The sequence below is a fragment of the Ailuropoda melanoleuca genome, chromosome 1 (genome assembly GCF_002007445.2).
Source record: "Ailuropoda melanoleuca isolate Jingjing chromosome 1, ASM200744v2, whole genome shotgun sequence".
Classification (NCBI taxonomy): Eukaryota; Metazoa; Chordata; class Mammalia; order Carnivora; family Ursidae; genus Ailuropoda; species Ailuropoda melanoleuca.
This window is the reverse complement of record NC_048218.1, coordinates 187,812,062-187,839,976: the sequence shown is the minus strand read 5'-3', so window position 1 is coordinate 187,839,976 and position 27,915 is coordinate 187,812,062. Positions and strand designations below refer to the sequence as shown.

The 27,915-nt window shown below is 38.1% G+C and overlaps 1 protein-coding gene across 1 annotated transcript in view; it reads left to right on the top strand.

The window, feature by feature from the left end:
* The window catches only part of GRM8 (glutamate metabotropic receptor 8), a 720,057-nt gene that overhangs the window by 640,714 nt on the left and 51,428 nt on the right, over positions 1–27,915 (top strand). Inside the window, exon 8 of the mRNA XM_002913413.4 lies at positions 512–1,447. Coding sequence (XP_002913459.1) covers positions 512–1,447 — 936 coding nt within the window. The remainder of the gene's footprint in view (positions 1–511; positions 1,448–27,915) is intronic.

Below are 27,915 nucleotides of genomic sequence, written 5' to 3'. Positions count from 1 at the left end.
ACCACGGGTACAATGTGATTATCAGCAATTAGTTTTACCATTTCCTATGAAAATTGACACAGTGCGATTCGAATTTCCACAGATATGGTGAAGAGCTTTGCATCACTGTTTTATGTAGATGTTTATATCCTAAGCCACTGTTTCAGGGATTCTGGCATTTATATCTGTGATTAACTCTAAAACATATTTCCGTGGGGCTTTTTTTTTTTTTTTTGAGTTTCAAAACTATTCAGGCCAATAAATCTTTATACAAATGACAGATTGGTCAACATTGAGGAGGTAAATGGAAACTAATGACACTCATCAAGTTGATGATATGAATGATTTATTGGACCCGATCATTTAACACTTTCATCAAGAAGTCAATACTGGGGAAAGAAAACTGGACTGTTATTATGGTAAACTGTATTTGCACTGTCAGCATTCAGTGATTTATTACAAACCTGTGGCTAGGATTAGGATATTATAAATGGGGGGAAATGGAAGGCTCATTAATTTTTTATCCCCACAGGTGGAAGACATGCAGTGGGCTAATAGAGAACACACCCACCCGGCATCCGTCTGCAGCCTGCCCTGTAAGCCCGGGGAGAGGAAGAAAACGGTGAAAGGAGTCCCTTGCTGCTGGCACTGTGAGCGCTGTGAAGGTTACAACTACCAGGTGGATGAGCTCTCCTGTGAACTTTGCCCTCTGGATCAGAGACCCAACATCAACCGCACAGGCTGTCAGCTTATCCCCATCATCAAACTAGAATGGCATTCCCCCTGGGCTGTGGTGCCTGTGTTCATTGCAATATTGGGAATCGTCGCCACCACCTTTGTGATCGTGACCTTTGTCCGCTATAATGACACTCCTATTGTAAGGGCTTCTGGACGAGAACTCAGTTATGTGCTCCTAACAGGGATTTTCCTCTGTTACTCAATCACCTTTTTAATGATCGCAGCGCCAGATACAATCATATGTTCCTTCCGCCGGATCTTTCTAGGACTTGGCATGTGTTTCAGCTATGCAGCCCTTCTTACCAAAACAAACAGAATCCACCGAATATTTGAGCAGGGGAAGAAATCGGTCACAGCACCCAAGTTTATTAGTCCAGCATCCCAGCTGGTGATCACTTTCAGCCTCATCTCCGTCCAGCTCCTAGGAGTGTGCGTCTGGTTTGCTGTGGACCCCCCACACATCATCATTGACTATGGAGAACAGCGGACTCTAGACCCAGAGAACGCCAGGGGAGTGCTCAAGTGTGACATTTCTGATCTCTCGCTCATTTGTTCACTGGGGTACAGTATCCTCCTGATGGTCACTTGTACTGTTTATGCCATTAAAACGAGAGGTGTCCCAGAGACTTTCAACGAAGCCAAACCTATCGGATTTACCATGTATACCACCTGCATCATTTGGTTAGCTTTCATTCCCATCTTTTTTGGTACAGCACAGTCAGCAGAAAAGGTAAGCGCAAGAAATGTGTACACCAACCCTTCCCTGGATTTAACTTCTTTCCTTAGGATGCTTCCCTGCCTTTCTTTTCAGTTCACTTATAGTCTCTCAAGATGATTCAGTCTGTATTCTTCTTTAGAATATACGTATATATTGAATCCTTCAAGGTCACTTAACTTTGAATATTTGTTGACTAAGGTTGATTTTCATGAGGAATGCTTTAATGTGTCCTCCTTAGCAAGGTTGAAAATGGACAGATTTCACATTACTTTCTGGGTCGCTCTTCCCAGGTCTGTTATCTACGAAGATAACTGTTCCTTTGGTAATGTTAAATTAAATGAGGTTGGGAGAAAAGGCAGACATGATTCATAAGGGTGAACTATCCCAGAGATATCCCATTGCATGACAAATCCCTCCTTTTCTGGTTCTAATGTGACTCTGGGAAAAAGCTATTCCTTCATAATCACGATGGCTTTAGTCATGGAAGCAGGGTTTATAGTAAAGCGACAACAACAAAAGAAACTGAAATGGCTTAGTTCGATCTGAACCATCTTACTATTTCTCCTCAGCCCCCATTCTTATCATTTTTCCATACGTGCAAGGTAATGTTGAGGGATTAAAGAAGACAGCAATGGGCAGTTATATAGGGCAGTTTATAATTTTTTGGAAGGTGAAGATCAATTAAATCTCTTAAAATAGTTTCCTTTTGTCACTAATCTCCAGTTAACCTTTTCCACATGAATCACTGCAAGTGAAGAACTTCTATCTGAGAAAGCAAGCATGCGCTCAATGGGATACATGTAGTTTTCTGTAGAAAAGAGGGGAACTAACATTAACCATGAATTCCAAGGTTTGGGTAGTCTCATGGAGACAAGCCAGCTTGTAAAACAAAGGCAAATGCTATTTTTCTGAATGAATAGTCCTTCAGCCTTACTGTGCCTATGACAAAGCTCTTCTCTCAGAGTAAGGATTTAAAGATCACTCTACCTTCCATCATCAGAAGTTGTGAGGAAATCAAGCATCCTGGGGACAATTACATTCCCTAGTCTCTAACATTCCAAGCAAGGTCATGCATGACTCTTAAAATCCCAACTAATTCAGAGGAGAAAGTACTCAACGAGGGCACAGAGAGCTCATTAGTACGAGCATTCATCCCTTACTAGATCAATGCGGCTTTCAACCACGTTTGGACACAAAACATTGTACTTCAGCAAACTTGCTGCTGAAGAGAAAAATCTTACTGTGGGTTCCAGATCTGTGACCTTTCATGATTTAGAAGGCCTGGTAGAAGTCCATGAAAAATTTATGTGGGACCAAGCACATGGAAGGAAATTAAAGTCAGGCAGTTTGATGCTCTGAACCTATCGAACACTATATGTAGATAGGACTTTATGGGGATCGAACTTGTAAATATGACTCAGGAGAGAATGCGTGAGCTGGAATAAGTCTCTCACAGTCTGCTGGGTCTGTTTTGATATGGTTAGTTGAACTAGTCAGGGCAAAACAATGCTCTTCATAGTCTGGAAATGTCTGCATTATGTGAATTATTAATAACATTAAGTGGCACTTGCATTTGTACTTGAACCAACGACTGCCTTTTTTAATATACTGTTTTATCCAAAAAGGGCCATAAGTAGTTTATTTTGCTTTCTCGTGGGCAATAAATATTTACCCAGACAAAAATCTCCTGAGTTCTGACATCTAACTTCCTTTTCTTTTTCTTTCTCCTGCTTTACATTTTATAAATTATAGTCTACTCTTACTTCCCATCTTGTGACTTTCATCTTCAAATAAGATGTTATTTCTCTCTAGATAAGTCTTTCATGGCCTCAATTTTTGTCATAAGTAAAACCATGGTACATTTCACTACTGGATAGTGTTATCATAGCAGTTAGCATGCATTATACTAATAAGCTTTTTTAAGGTAGTTGAAGAAAATGACCATTGTCTCTCAGAACTAAAACCCTGCTAAGTCGCAGCTATCCCCGTGCAGCAGTGATGGCGATAGGAGCAGTTTCAGGATGAAACGGACAGGTGAACATGCTGGAGTGGGGGCGGTGCGGCTCGATGCAATGCCACTGAGCCCGTGGGCGCTGCGGTACGTCCTCTGAAAACCTGGACTTTATGTATATATTTTCGGGTATATATATCCATGCCTATAGAGATATGACTGAATGCTAGACAAAATTATGTTTTCTCTCTTAGCTTTGTGGAATCAAAGTAAGTCAAAGAAGCATTTTGTTAGATAAATTATAAAATACGTTAATTGGATTTATTTTGTTTTCGTGACATAATTGAATGTGAAAGAGACTGAAGAAATCAGGAAGAAATGCTAATTGTAGGAATTTTCAGAACACCATGAAGTCCTCAAATTATTTAGGTAGTCTTGGAGTTGCTGAATGTGGACCAGCTCTACATGGAAAGCTATTATAAGTAGCTAAGTTTTGGCTACTGAGGAACTTTATATAATACAATTATGTGTCATCCTAAGGCTTCCCATAAAATTTGCTACCTGGTACTCTCTGTCACAGTATCTTTACTATTCAAAGCAAGACACAAATACATGAGAATACTTATTTTTTTCACATTGCTAAAGTTGTTGTCACAGATATTAAAGGGGAATAAAACTCTGTATCTCTGAAAGAAAGCTTTACAAAAGTTTTATTGACTTTGGCGGACCAAAGAGCTGGTCAGTCCTCCATTCTCATTTATAATGCTCAGCCAATTAGCCCACGTTATCAACTTGAAGTGTTGGAAGCAGTTAGGCAGTACACACATCCATTAATTCAGTAGATCCTTATTGAGCATTGTGTCCAGTATTATGCTAATTATTGAGCCCATGTCAGTCCGCTTTCCTGAGCCTTCCTTGTAAGCCTCAGTCTGGCTCCCAGCCGATGCTTGCCTGATGCCTGCCAGCACCAGCAAGGTGCCAGGCTCAAAGGCAGGAGAAGATCAGGCTCAAGGGCAGGGGAAGACGGTGAGGACTCAGATCTGAGATGAGAAAGCAAAAAAGCAATGCATCCTGTAACTATCCATCAGTGACATCGAATTTCTAACACAGGAGACAGCAGAAGAGCCAAATTTCTTTCATTATGTATTTAATTATGCTTCTTAGAGTAATCTACAAAAGAAAACTCATCTAACCATACAGGTCTCTCTGAAATTATAACAGAAGTAGGAATAAAAGGTAAAATTAGTTGAATAATTTAGACAGATGTTTTGGAAAAACCCTGAGTAAAATCAAATTATAAAGGCACACTTTAGCACTCACGAAGACAGACAGCTCTGTAAAGTAAGTCTTTATTCAATGATAAAATACCATTTAGTTTCCCCACATTTTTTTTCAGATTTTGAGATCAAGTTGAATCATGTTTTTCCAATAGATTTTAATGACATCATTTATTAGCTTTGTGCCTACTGCTGCATTCTACTCACTCATCATATAAATGCCCTTTTCCTTTTCCTATAGAAAAGTGGTGTGAAGAAAGGGTGGGCACACTGAGGCGTGGACATGAACCCAAACAAACTCTCCTAATTGTGCTGAAAAGATTTTAAAAACTTAAAATATAATTAATGTAATCATCAGGAAAAGAATCCTTGGGGATGGTGAGGGTCTGTTAGGATGGCAGAAATCTCTTGAATACATATTTTACCACCTCTAATTGCACTTATAAAGCTGAGATAATCAGACAAGGGTTATGACATTGCCAAGCTCCAAGGAGCACAGTACTTTAACCAGTGCATTGGGTGGAAACAAAACAAAACACCCTTAAAACAGGAAAAAGAAAAGCACCAAAACTCAAAAATGTCAAAAACCCCCTATGTCCCAAAGCAGCCTTTTTTTCCTTTGGTGTGGCATCAGCCAGGAGCTCAAGTCAGAAACCGGGGAGTTTTCCTAGACTGCACCCTCCACACACTCCCACCCCGTCACTTCTTCCTCTCACCTGCAAATGTCAGCCCTGAAACGTTCCTGGAGGGGATGCAGTAGCCCTACCAGACATATATCTGAGTGACTATGTCTCTTAACACAGAGCCTTTCATGTCGTACCTTCTCAGTGAATGCCGAGCCAATTTGTGAAAGGACTGCCTTGCACGAGTGATCTGATATAATATTATAATGCTTCTTCATGATTTGTTAGACTGTGATGTCATGAGTCTTATATTTTCATCTTATTGTGAACCCCATTACAACAGCTCCCCCCCCCGAAAAACAAGTTTTCTCATTTCAGTGATGGGCCATATGCATTTCTTTAAAAAAAATTTTCTTTTTGTCCTTATCAGTTCTCTTGAAATAGGGCTGCTAAATACGTAGGGAGAAAGGCAAAAAGGAATTACGATTGTTGTCTTAGTTCCATCTAGCATACACAGAACAAAGGAGAGTTGATAGAATTAATCAGATGCATTTGCCTCATCATCCCTCCCTTGCTCTTTTACTCTATCTGTCTGTCGAAGGGCAGAAGCATGTGGGGGTGTGAAGACGGATAAGGGGAGTAAGGAAAATCATAGGCTCTGGAGAAGGCAGGTTTGGGTTCCCATCCTGACTCTGCTAAACTGTCTGGAAAAGTGTAGGCAAGGGCTGCACATCTGAAGATAATAATAAATTCTCCCAGAGAATGCAAATTCTCACAGAAAGCAATATAAAGCAGTTGCTTACCATCTGCACCCAGCCCTGTTCTCAAACTAGAACAGACTTGAGTTCATATCCTCTAGGAAAAGGCAGGAAGATGGGTGACTTTAAAAAAAAAACAACAAGAAAAACCCAAACACTTCTGTTGTCTCATTATGGTGAGTTTTTTTGTACTAACAGACACCCATGGTAGTTTTGCTGAGAATTTCATGAGATAAGTCATGACAGGTGTTCAGCATGTAATAAGTAATCATTAAAATGTTGGCCATTCCTACTATTTGGCTGTAATTTAGGAAGGCAGGGACCTTACTGGGTTTTGCTCGCTGTCATATCCTCAGCATCGAGTTGAGGCCTGAGCCAGCATAGAGTTTCAAGGAAATAAATGTGTTTCATGGCTGAATACATTCTTATTTGCCCAGATAATTGCCTCAATGTCTCCAGGCCTGGAGACCATGTCCAAGCAGCACTCCAGCTGGGTATGTTTTCTCGAACACAGAGACTTACCCCAGGGTGTAGGCCATGAAGATGAAGTACACTACAGAGGGCAACCAGAATCTGTAGGATTCGGAGAAAGAGAAGAGAGAATTGTTCCCGAGGCCACGTGTCGCTGCCTGCACACACTGAGCTGGAAATACTGGAAGAAAGCGAGGTGTCGTCAGAAAGCAATTGCTGAAATATGTTAAAATTTGAAAAGTGCATAACTCTAACAAGAGTTGTGAGAGGTAGTTCTGAAGAGACTAATAAAATTCCTGTTTTAAGGCCCAGTGGAGGTGAGAAAAGCACAGCCTGAGCCACCTGTCAGTCTACTCTAGACAACAATGGAAGTGATTTTCAGGATAGATCTGCCCAGACGTAGTTCTGCAGCCACACCTGTCTCCACCAGCAGGCCTGCAGTCCTTAGACAGGAGGGAAGTGGACACAGGAGAGTGTTTTCTTTCCCTGTCAACCTGCAGTCATTTGAAGCAGATCCCTTTGAAGGCTTCGCTGTATCCGCGGGTATGGTGGCATCTATCGTGATACCCATCAGGCATCTGGGTGAGAGAAGTCATACCAGAGCTGCAATCAGTTCTAGAAGCGGAAAGCCAAGTAGAAAAGGAAAAAGGAAAAGCAACCCGAAAAGAAAACATTTATGTAATCTCATTTATGCTCTCAGTTAAAATGAAGATGCAGAAGGAAACCACTAAATAAGGAGATTCTAGGTCACAGTGTAGGCCAGCCCGTTAAGTGGCTCTCAAGGCTAGGCTGCCCTTGCCAGGCTTATTACTTCTTTTCCAGTTGTGCTCCGTATTACTGCCGCAGAAAATTGCCAACTTACACATTGAGGGTAGTCCTTTTGGGGATGCCTATCTTATTTGACAGCATAAAGAAATATTTGCTCAAAGAACCTTGCTTAGATTCCATGACCCTCCTTTTTTGGGGGGACTCTGAGGAAGCTGTGAGGCCTAGGGCTACTTAATTTAAACATTTGGCTGTTAGCGAGATTGCAGTATTTACTCATTCTCCTTTTTTCCCCCCCTTGAAATTGAGTTTACAAAGGGTTTGAATTTTCTATGCCCAAATTATAATAATTTAATTAACTATACAATTAGATAGTCAACCTGGGAACTAAGTCCTCGGCTCACTCATCTCATTAAAATGGTTTAGCTTTCTAACAGGTTTAAAATGCTAGACTACTAGATTTGATTAAGACTAAAATGTGACTTTTTCCAGTCATAGTGACCATGGCCTTATTTCAAAAATGTGCAGGGGAAATGCCATACAAATAGACTTAATTTTTCTTCTGTGTAGACAGAACTTTAATGATGCCCCAGACTGTTGATAGTACAGAATGCAGTGACTAATTTACTTGTGTAACTTCAAATTGCATTTTCCATGATTCAGTAGATGCTTATATCTTATGGAGCACACAGGGTGCCAGGAAGAGCAGATTGCAAGCAAATAGTTCCTTTTGGCTATAACCATATCACATTTTTATGTTACGAATTTTTTTTTAATTCTCTAAATGCAGTATCATATGGGTTAGTACCACCCACCCCAAAGTGTAGAAAAATATTTAACCAAATATTAGTATAAATTCCAGGTTATTGAAAATAAATGCAAAACGGACTTATTGGCATCATTAAAAGAAATATATATGTAAAAAGAAACGTAGTCTGGCTTTTGGTTCAGGATATGGGCTGCCACAAACTTATGTAGATCCCTTTCTTCTAAGGCAACAATGAAATTTAAAAATATAAGAAAGAAAAAAAAGAAGGAACCAAAAGAAAAAGAAAAGAAAGGAAGAAAAGGAGGACAGGAAAGAGAGAGAAAATGAGAAGAGCCCATTGTATTTTTAGAGCCAACATAAGGTAGAACAATTTGAGAAACTCCGGAAAAATAAAAATCATATGGGTATGATTTATAGAGAAATTAAAAGAAGGAAAGTACGGCCCAAGCAACAGAAATGGTTCTTACCATGATAGTTTCAAATAATTTCTAAACCTCAAGTCAGTATAAAGACCCGATGTGGGCCTGGGAGTGACCATCAGGAAAATTATGTAAAGAGCTGCATTTCAAAATAGCCGGGCCAGGTTGGCCCCTCACTTTTCCTTTCTGTTCTGACTTAACAAGGACAGAGTACAGGTGTAACAGAATTCTACTCTAAAAACTGGGAATTGTCTGATGTTAGAATTATGTTATGCTCCTTGTGGGCACTGAGAGAGAAACCAAGCAGAATTGAAAGTAATTTTATTTCAGACAGACATGAACAGGTGGGAAATATGAGCTACATCTTCTAGACAAGATAGAGACATGATAAACTTCTCAACTCTTAGAAAAAGTTCCTCCTTTGGTGGATCCCCAATCTGTTTGTGTGCCTGTATCCGTGCATGTGTGAGAGAAGCCAGTCAGGTGAAACAGTGACTAACCTACACAGGTCTACAGTCTGCCCTTCCATCCAAAGAAAATGGACCCCACCAGTAATCCGTATCCATCAACCTGGCCCTACATCCTAATCATACAACAGCCAAGGATGTCATGAAAACTGAAGAACCAATATCACTATTTAAAAAGACACATACACATATACACAAGACAAAACAGAGGTAATTCCAAAAATATAAGAGAAATTTTTAAAAGACTTTATTTATTTATTTGACAGAGAGAGAGAACATGAGCAGGGGGAGGGGCAGAGGGAGAGGAGAAGCAGGCTCCCCGCTGAGCACGGAGCCCAATGACTGCCTGGATCCCAGGACCCTGGGATCATGACCTGAGGCAAAGGCAGACGCTTAACTGACTGAGCCACCCAGGCGCCCCAAGAGAATTTCTTTAAAACAGAATTTTAATGAGCATTCTAAGAATCAAGAGAATATCGAACATACACACATGCATAGATTGTTCTGGAAAAGGTCAATCAAAATAAAATGATCCTGGAAATTAAAATACGAATGTGAAAATAAAAACTGAACAGGTGAACATAAATATGGGATGACTGAGCTTAACGCCGGAGTGGAGATATGAAGGGTAAAAATCAGAGGAAGAACCAAGAACAAAAGGAGAAAAATGACAAAAGGAAATCTGACGAAAGTTAAAATACTGTGAGCATGGATACAGGGTTCTAAAATATATCTAATAAACATTGAGAAGAAACAAAGAAGGGGAAGAAATGGCCCCCCAAAAATAAAATAAAATAAAATAACAGAAGTTTCACAATTTGAAGAAAGACAGTTTTTAAAATTGAAAAGCCCATACATTTCAGTAAAATTGCACTAATTGAAAGAAAATTCTATGGGCTTTAGAGGGTAGAAAAGATACATATAATACATGAAAATCAGACCTCACATGTCTCCCTGGATTCTAGAAGGCAATGAACAGAGACTTTCTGAGGGAAAGTATTTAAACTTACAATTGTATAGGCAGCCAAACTATCAATCAATGTGAAGCTAAAAATATATGTGTCCCAGAGAATCTGATGCGTGCATATCTCACGTATGAATTATTCTAGATGTAATCCAATAAAATAAAAAAAAAAAGCACATCTGATATGAGATGAATAACAGTGGCACTTGCTTATAACCTAGAAGAAATGAGGAAATTTAGAAGGGAATTATAAAAGGACCTATTAGACCCTACTGTCTAACTACCTCTTAACACGTAGGATTTTAATGATTATGGTCATTCTCTCTCTGCAAGCCCAGTTACGCTCCTTGGATGAATCTGAAGGCAATAATGTTCAGGAGCCATATACAAAAATCACTTTTTGTACCAGTCTTATGTTGTTAGAAGAAAGCTAGAAACAAAACAGAAATGTTAATTTGTCTACAGAAGTGAATATAAATATTGTAAACCCTGTTAATTTAAAAATAACAACATAACTTTAAAAGTTGGGTGGTGATTAAGGAGGGGCAATAGAGGAGTTGTGCAAGCCCGTTAAATCACTACCTTTTACTGGAGTAGTCAGCACACACAATTTAAAATTGATAAGCCAAGAGATAAATGCATTATATAAATAACAAAACAAAAACTCTTCAAATGTGTTAATTCTCTAGAATAGCATCAGGATATGGGAAGGTGGGTGATGGAGGGTTTTTATTTTACAAATACTTTGATTTTATTTCATTAATAAATTTATCTGATAAAAATAGAAAAGACTGCATATAGAAGGCTTTAAGTGAAAGTCTTGAAAAACTTTTCTAAGACAACATGAATGTACATTCTCATATGGGGGCTTTGGTGCGTAATACGTATTTTGTGAAAATCCTTTAGATGCAGAAATGGGTGAATGATTTTGAATTTGTAAAATGACTCGAGATTTTTTGAATGTCACGAACAGCTTGTGAATTTCCTCTTCTTTAGGGTTAATGCCGTTACTAAATAAATCTTTTTTAAGGGCCACAATTTAAGTGTGGGTTTACAGCCAGTGATCACATTTCGTTAGAAATATTTGTTCAATGTTTGCTATACAAAGGGACCTTTGCTTGGTGTTTAGGAAAATGCAAAGATGAGTAAGAATTTTGCTGTCCAGTTGTTCAGGGTCAAGTTGGGGGCCAAACCAAGCCCGTGGATGACCGGTACAAGGCAGAGTAACATAAATGGAGACCAAGTGCCCACTCTGAGGTCTTAGGGCTACGTTCGGAGAAAGGAGGAAGGTACCCTGTCCTTTTGAGGGATCAACAAAGTCTGCATGAAGGAGGTGGGAATTACACAGGTCATGAAGGGTGGAGAGAGACAGATGGAAACCACCTTCTAGGGGATAGGAGCAGGGGGATTAAACTTTCAGAAAAGGGAAAGTCAGGGCATTTGTGTGTAAAACCTGTGATGGAGAAAGTTGAGAACAGTCACAAGGAGAGGTCGGTGATCTATAGATCCCAGTATGCCCTGTTATTAATATTGCTCCTTTTACTCTGAAAACATATTTTGGGCAACACATTATAGGGTTACGCACAACATACAGATAGTCAGATAACCAGCAACCACTTTGCCAAGTTTGTGCTGCATTTGCCGGGGACTTGAGGCTCTGCGAATCTTTCTGAGCATGGGTGCATTCTCAGTACAATTCCATTTTGTGAGATTTGTCTGCCAATGGTGAGTCAGATGACTTGTAGTGTGCATGGATGAGAAAAAAGACAATAGCAAGATTACTGAAGAAATCTAGGCAAGTAATATCGGGGGCTTGACATGTGGCAATGGAAATTACAAAGAAGAGACTCATTTCCAATTGGGAACTGAGGACAGAGGACGACAGAGTGGGAGGTGAGGCCCTGGCTCTACATGGTCTTTGTGATTCGCACCTTGTCTGTGGCTGCCAGGAGGCTTCTAGCTAACTGCACTTAAAGCAAGAGTCTGTTGTTTCCCTCTGCTCTGGGCTAAAGGAGAGAAAGCAATGTTTTTCAGTTGCTGATGACTGCATCTAGCCAAGTATGGAGAAGGATATTTGGGCCCCCAAAACAGTGGGTAAAAATCAGTTTGTGTGGATAAAAGCAAAGAGCACAAGGAAAAGAATCTCTGGTGAACTATGATTTTTCAGTAAACAAATCTGCTATAATAGTCAGATGAATTTTGAAGTTGAAATGAAAGACAAATTCTTTAGAAATAAAAGTCAAGCCATTTCTGAACGATTATGAATCAACTTAAATATATAATCACTATTGTCATTATGTAAATTTGGCTGTTAAATGGATTTTATATTCTAGTAATCTTGGGCAAATTTTAGGGTAATTGTGGTTTTCTCTGCTTGTCATGGTTGTGACCAAATTCATGCAATAGTTTTTCTCTACTATATGTCTCCTTTTTGTGTAACTTTGGGCACCGTGCATATAACATCTGAAAAAGACAAATTTCAGCTTTATTGCTGTTTCTCTTTAAAATCATTTCTAAAATGTCGTGTAGTGTATCCACGCAGTAATCTGCAAGGTTCCACGTTTTGGCAGTGTTCTGAATCTTGTTCACAGGAAGTGATTTTGAACCAATCAAAACCTACACCACTGATTGTGAGTTTACTTGTTTGTTTGTGAAGGATGACTTGAGGTCATTCTCATTTTGAAAACAAATCTTTTTAGTTCAAAAATTGCAATCAGTCAAATGTTTTCATCGGAATTTTAGACTTGCTGAGTTATTTGTTCAGTCAAGTGTATCTCCAGAAAAATACCAAGGGATGTAATGTTTTCTGCTGTCTGTTGGCCCAAACTCCGTAGAATCCAACTCCCAATATAACCTTTGCGAGTGTATACAAACCCACACATTTCACACACACATATACATAGAGCTTTGTAGATTTCATGTTCTCAGGCAAGATTAAATGTCATATGTTTCTCTTGCCAGCTGTTTTCTCTAAAATCCTCATCCACACAAATTGAATTGAATAGAAAATGGTATTGGTAGATGGTGAGCCTGTCATAAAACCATAAAGTGTTTACATCAGCAGGCAGCTTATCAGAAGGAGCACCGTCCTTTCTTCAACAAAACACTTTCCCCCCGTGCAAAAATGTCCAATCAAACCCCAATTTATTGAACATTTGGTTATTTGCCTACTTATTGTTAAGAACTGAAAATAACAAGCATGAAATGAAGAATTACACTTGGAATGAAAAAGAAAAATATGTGTAGAAGGTGGTAAGAAAAACAGCAATGAGTAGAGAGTCCATACTGTAGGATTATAGAGAACATGTCTCCAAAGAAAGCCCTCCAATTACTTATTTCTACCTCACTTTTTACTTTCTAGTGTATTTTATAGAGAGAACATGCATACATTTGTGACCGCTAGTGATACCCCCATCTTAAATTTTTTCCCTCCCAGACACTATGGGAAACCACATCGCTTTGAATCTCTTTTTGTTTGTCTCCTTGATCTCATCTTCCTTCTGCTCAACATTGCCACTGCTTTTGGCCTTTCTCCCAGGCACCATTCCCTCGGAGCACTCATCATTCACGAGGCTTCTGCTATAAAAGATACACTCATGTTTTTCAATTGCTTTCTTAGTGCCTGCTCTTTCACATGTAAAAAATGTGAAAATAAACAATCCAAAACCAGAATCTGAAAGCATTCCAAAACCCAAATTGTGAAATTAAGATATCTAAAACAAAAATTTATCGTATTTTAAATAGTCACTATTTATTGAATGCCTCCTATGCGCCAAAAACCAGATTAAGTGCTTTATGTATAAATAATCTCCCTTCATCTCTTACAGATGCAGGGAAGTTAAGAACTTTTGCATTCACACTGCTACCATGAGGTGTGCCTGGAGCTGAACCTACTCTGACTACAAGTCTCATGATTTTAGCTGCTGCTATTTTTCCATTATGCTTAATCTTTACGTTAATTCCTCTTCTCTGTCAACATTATCTGTTTTTCAGAGCTTCAAACTTGAGAGTTAACACAAGACTTCCTCTTCCCTTCCCCCCATTTATACTCTGTCAACAAATTATATTACTCATTTGAAACTGCTCCTAGATCCATTCTTTCCTTTCCACTTCCGAGGTCAAATCCTTAGTCTACACCTGGGTGTCTCTGGTGATACAAGCTGACCTCCGGGACTTGCACCTTGAGAGTGACTTCCGGATTTCTGCCATATGAAGTTATGCCACATGCATTTTCTGCTTTGTCACTTATTAAAAAAATATTTACTCAGTCAACCAATTTTTACTTAACACCCTCATGCTCCTTAATGCTGACAATATCAATGGATCTAGATGTGGCCTGCCTTCATGCATCTTGAATTCTAGTAGGGGAGCCCAGGTTTAAACTGATAATTATGGAATAGTCACTTAATAGAAACTGTTATAGTTGTTACCAAAGATACAATGAAGGATTCTTACACTAAAATTATTTCCTGGGGCGCCTGGGTGGCACAGCGGTTAAGCGTCTGCCTTCGGCTCAGGGCGTGATCCCAATGTTATGGGATCGAGCCCCACATCAGGCTCCTCTGCTATGAGCCTGCTTCTTCCTCTCCCACTCCCCCTGCTTGTGTTCCCTCTCTCGCTGGCTGTCTCTATCTCTGTCAAATAAATAAAATCTTTAAAAAAAAAAATTATTTCCTGCTGACCATTAGCTCAAATCTAAACTTTTCAAATCTCGTCTTTCACTGTAGCTTTTCATTTCAATGAAACCAGTGTTCTTATCAAATCAACCAACCCATAAAATCTTCTTTAACTTATGAAATGTTACAGATTCTGAGCGTATACGGACTCTATCTGGGTATCGTTATTTTACATTTCCAAGGGTGTGTTCTGTGTTGTTCTTGGGGGCATTTATGCATCTCTGGTTATATCTCTGGTTCCATTCCCATCCACAAACCCTTTAGGTAGAGACAATAATCATAATTCTTTCGTGTTCTTCCTGACTCTCACTTTTTGCTAGCCCCACAATGGCTGTGAAAGTATGTTGCAAATAGTTGTCAGCTAAAAGGTTGTCGTGGAAGGAGATGAACAGGAAAGTGGTAAACATTTTCAAGCCAATTCTGAGTCCGTATGTGCCAGAAAGTGAGTTAGACAAAAGCGGGAAAATGTTTGGGCTGAATGGCTCTTGTCTCCTTCACATCCCTTGATGAAACATGTTATCTTCCCTGAAACTCAGTCTCCTCACTTATAAAATGAAGCCTCGACAAGGTGGCTTCTCTTCCAACCTCATTTGGAATGTTAGAACCTAGGGAATAATTGCCCCAGGATTTCCTCACCCTTCTCTAAGGCCCTAATTCTAAGATGCTCTTATTGTAAAAGAAAATTGCAGTTACATAAGAAATGGCTAACCACTCAGAGGAGTGACCTAATGTTTAAGCAAATACGTGTGAAGATTATTATGTACGTATAGTGAAGGATGCAGATTAATGCATGAAGCATTTCAGAAGACAAGTGTGCTCGAGGCAGCCACCAGTCTCACAAACCTTAATCAGGTGCATTCACATCAACATAGCACGATACAAATGTATGATCCAGAATCTGAATTACTTTTCCAAAAAGCCCTGTGGGGCATGCACTCACACCATATGTTTCTTTCGGTTTTACAGAGATATCTGAGGCAGGAAAATGAAAAAGGCAACTCAGTAGTCAATACTCCACATTAATTTGTAAATTTCTTTGCTCTCTAGTTGGAAAAACAGACAAGAAGGGTGAGCTATCAGGTATAAACGACAGTAGACATCTTCTAGTTCATCAGATTTTGCTAGTTTAGCGCTGACCCAAACTTTTCTTTGGCATCTTCTACTTATCACTACTCCTTGTTTATCATTCAAATCATTTCTCCTGCTAGAAATACTGGAGCCACTGGCTGGAAGACTTTGATGTGACCCCAGAGAAGTTAATGTGTAAAGTAATCTCTTGTTAGAGATTGATTTTGATCTCACCTCGCATTAGTGAGTTCCTTATCCCCTTCTACTGCATTTTCCTTGTACTTCTAGTCAATGCAGTATCATAAATCGCTCTGCCACAATGCCTTAGGAAGAGAGAAGGAAATAATGTCTCCTAAACAGCCCTCTTGTGACAAATTATAGCATTGGTAGCAAGAGACAGTTAAGTTTCCGTGTATACCTGTGAATTTTTCTCCTATTTGATTTTTTCCCCCTAATTTCACTCATCCTATGGACAGTGGGAGAACACTGATGCTTTAAAGTCCTTTTGTAGGGGGGGCGCCTGGGTGGCACAGCGGTTGGGCGTCTGCCTTCGGCTCAGGGCATGATCCCGGCGTTATGGGATCGAGCCCCACATCAGGCTCCTCTGCTATGAGCCTGCTTCTTCCTCTCCCACTCCCCCTGCTTGTGTTCCCTCTCTCGCTGGCTGTCTCTATCTCTGTCAACTAAATAAATAAAATCTTTTAAAAAATAAATAAATAAAGTCCTTTTGTAATTGAAGAAAAGAAAAGCTATTATTGTCTTGAAAAGTAATTCCTGATATTTTAAGACTTAATTCGAGTATGGAAACCATGTAGGTGACAAGAGTTTTCTTCCTGTTGGTGGAGAACCTTGTGAGACCAGCAGAGAAATATGTATCTATCTTGAAACATAAAGGACATATTTCTAACACAGGAAATATTTAAGGGTCAATTCTAACTGACCACAATGTGTAATAAACTGCACACTAATTGAAATAACATCCTGAAGAATTAAATTGCGTTCATCCTAGTTGCAAGGAGGTAGCATGTTGTATTCAAGTCTTGCTTTGACGTTCTCCATCTTCTTCCTTGTCTACATTTTGTGCTGATGCATTTGGGTGCTTGAGACATTTTAAGTTTATGTTCTTGTTATGTAAATCTGCCCCAGCTATAGTGCCTTATCCTTTCAGCATAGACCTAGCCCCAAGCAGATGATAAATGTTTCATACTTTCACCTGGTTTAATAGAGTAGAGCCTAATTATTTAATATCAATTATTACTTGATTTTGTGTTTAAAGTAAAATTATTTTTATGAGTATTTTATGACTGCAACATGACTCTAAATAGTAGAGAAGATGCTATAAGTTTGTTTACAAGGTGTTTTTTGTTTTTTGTTTTTTTGCGGGTTTTTTGGTCCTATTCCCCACCCTTTAGTAATATATTCTATCAGTATGTAATCTTTAACTGTGTAATTTTTTTTAAAAAGTGAGATATTTGTAATATATGATTTAAAAATCATGAATAGTGTATTTTCTGGAGAAAAACAGCTTCAATTTAATGTCAGTCAATGGGAAAATACATTTCCCATTGTAGTGAAACTCACTTCGCTATAATTCCTGGAACATATCTTAGATAAAGTAAAGTATATATAAGTCATACTCTTCTTTAATTTAAAGCACTTTAAATTCCTAAAGCATGACTTCCTTCAAATTGCTTCACGTTCTCTTTTTCAGAATATTACAATAATTTGAGGCTATTCTTATGATAGGCTATTATACCAAAGGGTCCTCTTTCTTGCCACTTCATTGCTGGTTTCCTACTGTGTTAGGAAGTCATCGATGCTTGCTTTCGTTAGTCCCACGTGCCACAGCAGCATGCTTCCTTCTGATTCCTGTTAACCAAATATTTATTTTCAGTCATTTAAAATCTGAACAAACTCCAGCTTTTATTTGAAGCCATTCCAGTATTAACAATTACATTTGTATTTGGGTGTTAGTTTCCCTAAGATGATTCCACAAATTCTCTTTCCGTTCTCCAGAGGAACAATGTCTGGCGTTTCTCTTATTAGTTCTCTTTTTAGTGAACAGTAGCTTACAACCGGACTCTGTTGCACATATTTCTCAATAGCTTAAATTCCCTTTTTCATATTTATTCCACAGTTTCAGTACTTCACTCTTATTTTGGAATAGTTGATCTATTTCAAGTCATCTCTCCCATTATTGAAATGAAACTGCACATATAATAACATCAAAAGAAGAGCTATATAACTATATTTTAAAATATAATTTTATCATAACATCCTGAAATCTTAATGTACTCGAATAGTAAAGCAAACATGGAATTGTTTATATGTATAGAAGGAAAATTATAAATATTTATAATATTAAAATATTATGTTTCTGTATGGAGTGCTGATAAGCAAAAAAAAAATCTATTCCATTTTATATCTCAACTCAGCATATATTAAGTCATTTCCTAAACTTATTTTTTATTTATTTATTTACTTATTTGAGAGAGAGCATGCACGCAAGTGGTGGGAAGGGCAGAGGGAGAGATAGAATTCTCAAGCAGACTCTGCTGAGCATGGAGCCTCATGCGGGCTCCATCCCAGGACCCCGAGGTCATGACCTGAGCCAAAATCAAGAGTCAGATGCTCAACTGACTGAGCCATGCAGGTGCCCCTAAACTTACTTAAAAAATTAAAAAAAAAGTTAAGGTTTTCAGATTCATGAAATAAAAATTCAGATATTCAGTTAAATTTTAATTTCAGATAAACAATGAATACTTATCTTGTATAACTATGTCCTATACAATATTTGTGCATCCCCAAATATTATTTGTTGTTTATCTAAAATTAAAATTCAGCGAGGTGGCCTATATTTTGTTAGGCAACTCTATACTAGGATGAGACTAGATTTATGAAACAAATGACATAAAGTCAAAATCTTCAAGTTATTTGCTGTAAGAATTCAGTAAAGCTTTATGTATATATTTAAGACACAGAAACATTAACAGTGCAAATATAAGTTTAAATTACAAGAAAAGATATATCAAAATAGACCAATGTGTAATTAAAGTTATATTTGCACTCTTAATTGGATAGATGACATAAAGTTCCATAACTCACAGTTGTGAGTGGAACAAAGGCCTCCCACAGACACAAACTTTCTTAATCACTGGAACCCATCAGTGTGTTATGTTTCATGGCAAAGGGGAATTAAGGTCGCTAATCAACTGACTTTAAAATAGGTAGATTATTCTAGATTTTCTAAATGGTCCAATGTAACCATAAAAGACCTCAATTGTAGGGGAGGGAGACAGTGTCAGAGTACTATGACCTGACAAAGATTTGACCGGCTATTGCTGACTTTCAAGATGAGAGGGAGCCCTGAGCCAAGGAATTCAGGCAGCCTCTAGAAGCTGCAAAAGGCATAGAAAGGCCTCCAGAAAGGCAGTAATCCTGCCGACACCTTGATTTTAGGCTGTTAGCCCCATTTCCATCTTTTGACTGCCAGAAATGCAAGAGAAATTTATGTTGTTTTAAACTACTGAGTTTGTGGTAATTTGTCACAACAGCAATAGGAAACTAATACATGGGTAAATATTATGTATATTAGGTGACTCATTGGGTGACTTTCTGCTATTTTCAGACATGGTATACCATTCCTTAAGACCAGTTTTCTTATAATAATAATAATGATATGGTTATATAAATACATTTAATATTAAATTATTTTTAAAGTGTAGGAATGTACACTTTGAAACATAGTATATTAAGCTGCTAAGCTATTCATTAAACATTTTAATTTACATTTAATCACATGTGCATAGTGAATGAAGCTGCTTTATCTTTGCATTCTATCTTGTGCATATTTAAATATTTTATTTATTTAATACACACAAGATTAGCTTATATTCTTTATTGGCACACTTTGTTGAGTAGTAAAGAAATACTAAATTTAAAAGAAAAGTGTGTACTCAACGAATTTATATAACAACTAAAAGAAAAGTGCAATGAAATATGAATTGTCTTCATATTTTCTAAGTTCATTAGTGTAATAATCTCCCTTTTTAAAAACAATATATATATATATATTAATTATAAATATAAAACAACCACCTCATAGGAAAACTGGAAAATAGAAAAAAAGGGCACCAAAGGCACTTGTAATCCTACCCATCTAAACAACTGCTGTAGTTTGGGAGAATGTTTCCTTCCAAAAGTGGACTTTAACCACTTTTGGGAAAAGATTATGCAATGTATCACTTATGGATGCCAGTGATATACCAGGTTTGTTTAAAAATATTCCTGATAGTTGGGGCGCCTGGGTGGTACAGTGGTTAGGCACCTGCCTTCGGCTCAGGGCGTGATCCCGGTGTTATGGGATCGAGCCCCACATCAGGCTCCTCTGCTATGAGCCTGCTTCTTCCTCTCCCACTCCCCCTGCTTGTGTTCCCTCTCTCGCTGGCTGTCTCTATCTCTGTCAAATAAATAAATAAAATCTTTAAAAAAAATATTCCTGATAGTAAACATTACTTCCTTTGAATTATAAATTATTTATACTATTATAAATACAGTTGAAATAAATTCCTTATCCAAATTTGATTTTCTACAATTTTCATTGTTACTTCAGGATAAGTTCCTTGAATCATTATAGAATCAAAATAGGACATTTTTGTGGATCATAATATTCTTTCTCAAGCTGATTTGCAAATTAGTGATACTAATTCAAATTGGCATCAATACTAAATAGTGTTCCAGATTTTGTACATTCTTATAAGCCTTTGTATGTATAGTACTTACTTTATGTATCCGGATCTGGCTTTGAAACCTGAAGTTTCCGAAGTCCGAATTGTTTAAACTATAGAGTACTCTTTCCTTTCAAGTGTTCTCTACACCTTCATTGAACTGGGCTACTATAAAACCACACAGAAATTGAAGTATACTTTACTCCACGTGGAGTGAAATGCTATTGCTTGTTGGTATTCCAGTTGCAAGTCAACGAGAGAAACAAAATCAGATGGACCACAACTCCAGCATGTGCAGCACTTGCTGTTAGAATTACTACATACTGAGCTCCTTAAGGGCTGGGATCCTCTTCATCTCTAGGTTTCCTGCACCCAGCACAGTGCCTGACACATAGTAGGTATGCAGGTAATTTTTATGGAAGGAATGAACCAGTGCACGAGTGCATAAATAAGGCCAACTCTATTCTCTCCACATTGTTTCTTTTTAGAACCTGATGTGGAAATTGTGTTCTTGAAACGCTCTAAGAGAATGTTGAAAAAAGCTATATGTGGGCACTTTTCATTTATGAAGAGAGTTGTACATTTCATAATACATACTTCTGACTGATGGATGTGGGATAAGCATTAGGTCTATTTAGGTTGATTGAGAATTATAGACTAACACGTCTCTAAGCCTCCTTTCTCTCACTACCCACTTTCTCAGTGTTTCTACTCGGTATTTTATCCCCTGAAAAACAGATGTCACCTGAGTTCAGATCCATTTGTCTAAGGTTAAAGGTAAGGGGAGGGGAAGAGAGCTGCTGATGAAGGAGAACGCAGGCTGTGACATGACAGTGATGGTCACTAGAGGAACTTGCATTGGTGCAGACCGGGAGGGGGTCCTGGGAGCCAGCTGTCACCAGCTGCATGGTTCCGTTCTGTTAGTGCCCCCACTGAACGTCCCAAAGAAGTCCTGGTTCAAGAAATATTAAAACTGAAATGAAGCAGGTAGAGCCAGTGATGGGAAGTTAAAGCTTTTGAGTTTGGGTATTCTGAGTTTCATCAGTCTTTGATGAAATACCCACGCAGTGTTTCTTGTTTCTGCCCCAACACAGACTCATGCCAGGGTTCTTCATGTAGAAAATGACCCAAAGCTTCAGGATGGGGACTGAACTCATTCATTGTGAACAAGCTTTTTTTTTACCCCCCTAAAACAAATTCTGGCTCCACCGTTTGTTAGCTACGAGAGTTTTAGTGAGCAATGTAAATCAATTAAACATCATTTGAAACAACCCGTGTATTGGAGGCAATAATTACCTACCTCAAAGGGACACTGGAACATTGAATTAGATATCTTTCAAGTGCCTGGGAAATATTAAGCACTCAATGAATGGCAATAATACTTTTATTATTACTTGGTTATATTGTGGTTTCTACACTGCATTTAACTTCATAATGTGCTCAATTTGTAATTGATTTCACAACATAATGTGGAATTTTATTCATCTCCCCACTCCATGTTCAATTTAAATTATTTATGATCATATCCGGCATTCTCTGGACAAATAACACAGTTTTTGAATCTCACAAAAATGATATACTCTGTCTCCTCAAGGGTCTGTCTTTCTGGTAGCCTATGCCACATCCCAGGAATCAAAATCCTATAATATCACATTACCTATGCAGCTAACCATTCTCTAACCAGTCATGTATCTTTTCCAATATTTTAACCATAAATTGTGAGGAAAGATCATTAAAAATAACTTCTATTCTTTCCTGCCTCTGCTTTCAGAGTTTCAATATGCTTCCCAAATTTATTCTCAAATAATCATTTGTCTTCCTACCTCACCATCCCCAAGATTATTAGGAGTTAGTAGCAATTCATTAATTTGTTAAATCCCCACTTGGAGGTTTGTGTTATGGAGAGACAACCATGTGTAGATCACCTTGGTCAGGTCTATGTAAAGCCACTTCCATCGGTGCCCTCCATTCATATGATGTCGGTACTTGCAAACACAATCATTGTCTGATATTTATTTACTAATGGTCCTGATTTATTCAATAGAAAGAATTCCATATAGTTCATTACAAAATGTCTTTAAATTTTCCCTTAAATATGTCATCCATTCTCCAAAACACATGCTAGATCATTTATATGAGAAGCTACACCTTTGATTTAAGCAACTTAATTTTGCAACTCTTAGTTGATGGCAGTAAAACAAATCTCATTCATTTACAATCCCAAAAAGATATATAATATACAAAGATATAACGAAACACGAAGTTTAGGCCAAGAGCTGAAGTTAGAAATGTTTACTTCTTCAATCATAACTAATAAATACTCTAAAGTGAGATTTTGCCATCCTATACCTATACTGCCAATACAGATACTTTTCAACAATGAGTAAAACAGTAGTAATGAAGGACATTTCATACTGAAGAGTGAGGATGGGGAGAGGGAGAACCCAGAGCCCAGAAAAGACATTTGGATTTATAGAACTGGTTTTTTACAATTTGCTGAACAAATTGTAAACTTGGAAAACCTGGGGGTGGGTCACAGGAAAGTAGAGTCAAAGCAGGGGGGTGAGGGTTGTGTGTGTAATGTTTCTAGCACAGATGGGACATGCCCCCACAGAAGGAATTGTTAACAGGAGCAGATGCCTCATTCAGGCCCTGGCCATCATTCGGAACTGGTTGAAGGAAAGTTGGTACTTTAATATTGCTAGGAGTGGAGGGAAAAAAACAAATAACTGAGATTTCACAAAAGAGAAGAATCCAGAACTGTAGGCAGAGAAAGTACTGATCAAGAAGCAGTTATTGACTCCCTGCCATTTTGGCAACACAGAGAGGTTCCCCAAAGGAAATCATAATTTATTAAAGATTACACTTACACTACCACCAATCTTTAATTGCGGGGGGAAAAATTATATTTATAGCCAATATTTATTATTTACTGAATTCCAGTCTAACAAAATGTTGTAAATGTATTAACCCAATGCATCCTCACACTGCTGCCCTAAGATACGTGCTGTTATTATTCCATTTTATGGATGAGATGGGTGAAAACATTGATGTGCAGAGAGGAAGGGGTGACTTGCCTGAAGTCACAAAGCTACATAATTGGCAAAGCTGGGATCTGAAGCCATGCTGGCTGGCTTCAAAATCAGTCTCTTAATCACAGCGCACGCTGCCATGAGGACAATTATGTGGGGAAAGTAGAGGAGGGAGAAGCACTTATTTGATGGTGGGTGATTTGGAAGACCATTGAGAACCTTTTCAGGTTGGATTAGCTCCCTCTTCTTGTGCTTCTGTGATATCTTTTCTATGCCATGCCCATGGAAAACCCTCATTATATTTCATATATTGGTTTGTATCTGTCTTCACCAGTCAATTGGTATTTCCTTGAAAAGAGGAATTGCCTTTCATTTATTCATCCGTATTAGCAGAGGCCATACAGAAAGACAATTGGGAACTAGTTCTTCCAATAAACAAATTAGTAAGGCTTTGGAAGCTGAGTATGGTTTTCAGAGGTGGAAATAGGCTTATTGGTAAAGAAGAGTCCCTTCTGGGAGCTTCCAGTAAGAATAGGCAGAAGATCTAAAATCCACATTGCCAAGGCAAGTGTTTTGCAAGGGACACATCTGAAAGAAGCGTCATAAAGTGGGGCACAGAAAATACAGACTGAGACTGAAGCTTTGTGTACTTAATTGTTCCTGGTTTGACTGTACTTATCTTCAACTACAGACAAACACAATTTGCAGAGCTTGAGAAAGTGCCCCTTTCTTGCTCTACTTAGTCTGGGGAACACTGGTCTTGTTCAACGCTCTGAAGAGTTCCCAAGTCATTACTATACTGGACTGCTTTCACTGAATAGGAGTCAGCTTTAGATTGGGGGTGTGTGGGGAAAACCTGTCAACATAAATTCTAGAAAGAGTTGCATGGAAAGATCTGCAGTCTGAATGTCTATTCAAGAAGATACTGGTAATTAGCGGTTAAGTTAATCAGTAAGCCTACACAATGAAGACACTAGAAAAAATTTAGGTGGTGAGGGAAGGAAAGCAGAATAGTTGTGGCTTTTTTATGTCTATGAGTCTGGTTATACAATAAATCAATTTTCGTCCTAGTAAGGGTTTGCTTTCATCCATCAATGTAAAAACCTAACCAGTGACAAGAGTTGCTTCTGCTATTCATTATTCCACTTTGGAAATTTGCAACTGAAAAATCGCCCCAGCTACACAGTTGAAGACCTTTATTTTTCCTTCTTCATAGGAACACCTATATAATTTGGCTCTACTACCAGTTATCATTACTTGCCAGCTTGTGAATTTGATATTTTTGCACTGTAGTTAGTAACAAAAACTTAGTTATTTGGAAATTGGTGAGCAAGAAGCTCTTTCCAGCACACTTTTGTAAAATACAGGCACAAAATCTTATCTCCTTTGCAAGCACTGGTAAATGTTTTATTGGGAAAAATTAGCCAGGAATAATCAATTGATGCCATAGTTAATTTATTTTTATTACATACATGTATAATTTTAACAGAAGAATTGGAAAATAATTGGTGCAGTGATTGATGAAAAACATAATGCTTTATATGTCTACTGGGACATAAAAAATTAAAATAGTTATTAGCTGCAAAATCATCAGTACACTGATGCTGTTGTATATATGTGTCATCATTATAAATGTAGTGAATAGGAAAAAATAAATCAGTAGGAAAAAAGTTCATGTTCCCAAGGAAGGAAAAATTTTGACTGATACTACCAAAAGAAAACCTGGATTAAGATGAAAACAGATAACTTATAGGGAATGTTAATAAGATGTGTCTGGTTAAAATATAATATGCTGAGATTGATCAGTAGTTATGAAACATTTGACAACAATAAGCAAATACGTTATTCCTCGAAAATAGAATTTTCATAAATCACATCTATATTTCCAAAATGGTACTTCTGTAAAAAGTGTTTGGATCTTTTCTTTTTGGAAATGCCTTACTCAGATATTGTTCAAATGAGACCCCATGAGCAAAATGAAATGGGAAATACAGAAGGGAACTATTAGTGAAGAGAGACTACATTACGTTGTGGTAACAAAACAAGCCCCAAATTGCCATGGCTTATCGGAGCAGAGGTTTATTTCTCGGTCATGCAAAGCCTGCTGGGACCCTTGAGAGCCACTCTCCTCTGTGTGGTCACTCGGCAATGAAAAATGCTTCCACCATGTGGATCCCCAGTGTCAGCGGGTAACCTCCACGTCACTGTGGCAGAGGAAGAGGGAGCTGGAGGGTCGAGCACTTGTTTTCAAATGCTTCAGCACAGAAGTGATCCATGCCACTTCTGCTCCCATCAGCAGGCTGACCTTGTCATGTTGTCCCCTATCTGCAGGAATCCCAGGAAGGGTGGGGGACCACAGTGCTATTTGGTGAGTAGTAACTGTCTTCCATGGTGGTAAATTTTACAATTCTTTAATGTATAGTGTTTGTTTGTTTTACCTTAGTACATAGTTCCTATCAGAAGTACATATCAAAGTAAAAGATTTTAAACTCTAGTTTGTAAATATGGCACGCTTGAAATGCTTATTAATAAAGTACCGTCATATTTGGTTGCTAAAAATAAGTCTTTCATGAAAATAAAAAAATCATGATTTCCAGTAGCTTGATGTGCTACTGGAACCACCTGGAATGTGGATCAGGGAACTGTGCCCAAAGGAACAGATAGGACTCTTCAATCTATGTGTCCTGCATCAAGTTTGATAATTACATCTACTCTTCTAACTCTGCATTTATATTAGACACTCCAAACTACCTGTTATAAAGTATACATTCAGTCAATAGCATTTTTATGTCTTTAATTTCAAAAATATATTAAATGAGCATTAGATTGGAGATAAGAGCATTCTCAAATTATTTACCAAGAATAACTCATAAGGAATAAGAATCTGAAGTTCTAATTTTGACTATTACATACATGTATATGCATTATAATTATACTTAGTATATGTCATATGTATATATGTATATAAATATAATAATTTCAGAATACTAAGAATCTGCAAAGGGTTTTACTAAAATGGTTTCAGTACATGAACCAATATTTTCTTTTTCTGTCAACACTTTACCAAACTTTCTTTTTTAAAATCAAGGACAAATATTCATTCTTTTTCCTTTAAAATTGGAGTTTTCTGGTGTAGGCTATAGTAGTTTTGTGTATTAGAATAGAGAGTATCTGCAATGGGTTCTATCTCTGACACTCTAAGTAGATAATTCTGGAAACTTCTTTCTCCCCTCTCCTGTAGGAAGGCTTCTTAGCTACATTTGCTGTGATCGCACAGCCCTTGCATACCTGACAAACAGGCTTCCATATTGTGTTGTTACCTAGCTTGTCACCATAGAGGGAGACGGTGCCTTTCACTGCTATAACATTAAAGGGCAGTTAGCTCTTGCCTTGTTTCTCCCATTCCTCACTGATCACCAAATTATAAATCTTTTTTTCTTCTTTTTCGTTCTTGGAAGGAACATTCCCAACCCCAAATATTTGAAGACACCGTCATTTGCTCTTATAATGGCAGGTTCTTCACCATTAAGAACAAAGTTTATAATTCATCACAACAGGTGGTATGGTAACTATTCAGTCCAGCCTTGCTACTGGACTTGCTCGAAAAAGTAAACCGGTTCTAGTCATCAAATCCTGAAAACACTTTAGGAGCCTCTGTTATCTTCCACAAGTTGATCCCTCCTGTCACAGGCACCCTGCCACAGCACCCAGGTCCTCCTGGCTCATCTGAGTCCAGAGCACCAACAGTTACTGCCCAGACCTACACTCAGCCCTTCCTGGACTGACGTTGCAGGCTCCCTTCTTCATTAATTGTCGCACTCTGATACCCACTCCCAGCCTGCCTCACCTGCTTTCTCGCTTGGTATTTGGATCTCCTGATGAGTTTACCGGCTCTCTAGAACTTTTCCAACCTGATCTAATCTGGTCCAGAGTCATCAAGACCCCATGATGACAAGCGCTTGCTTTTTAATTTAATCCGCCTTGTACTTACTGTTTTCTAACAAATGGTATCTGCCTCTGCTGCTGACCTATCAGCCTTCCCTTCTTCCTTTTACTTGCTTTTCTTGTTTGTTTGTTTGTTTGTTTTTCCCATTGACTGTCACCGCTGTAATCATATGGGTAGTCTGATATGTGATGAATACTTTCATTTCCCTTAAAAATTATTTCTTTGGCTCTGGAAGGTTGATTTCTGGATAGCCAACTTTTCAATGCACCTCCATATAATGACGCCATGCTCCCTTGACTATTGTATGAGTTTTAAAACATCAATTTTCCAGCTCTGTACTCATTTTTTTAAAATCTGTAAAATGGAGATACTAAGCATTTACTTTCCTAACTATCCTGCAGTTAAAATAAATAATTCATGGAGAACTTTGGGAAATCCTTTCGTAAAGGATGTGATGTGAGTACAAACTCTTCCCATTATTCAAATTAGTATATTATTACCAGTTGGATGTAAACAGAATAGAAAGCATCCAGAACGGAATTATATGAATAAAGTACAGTACTAAAA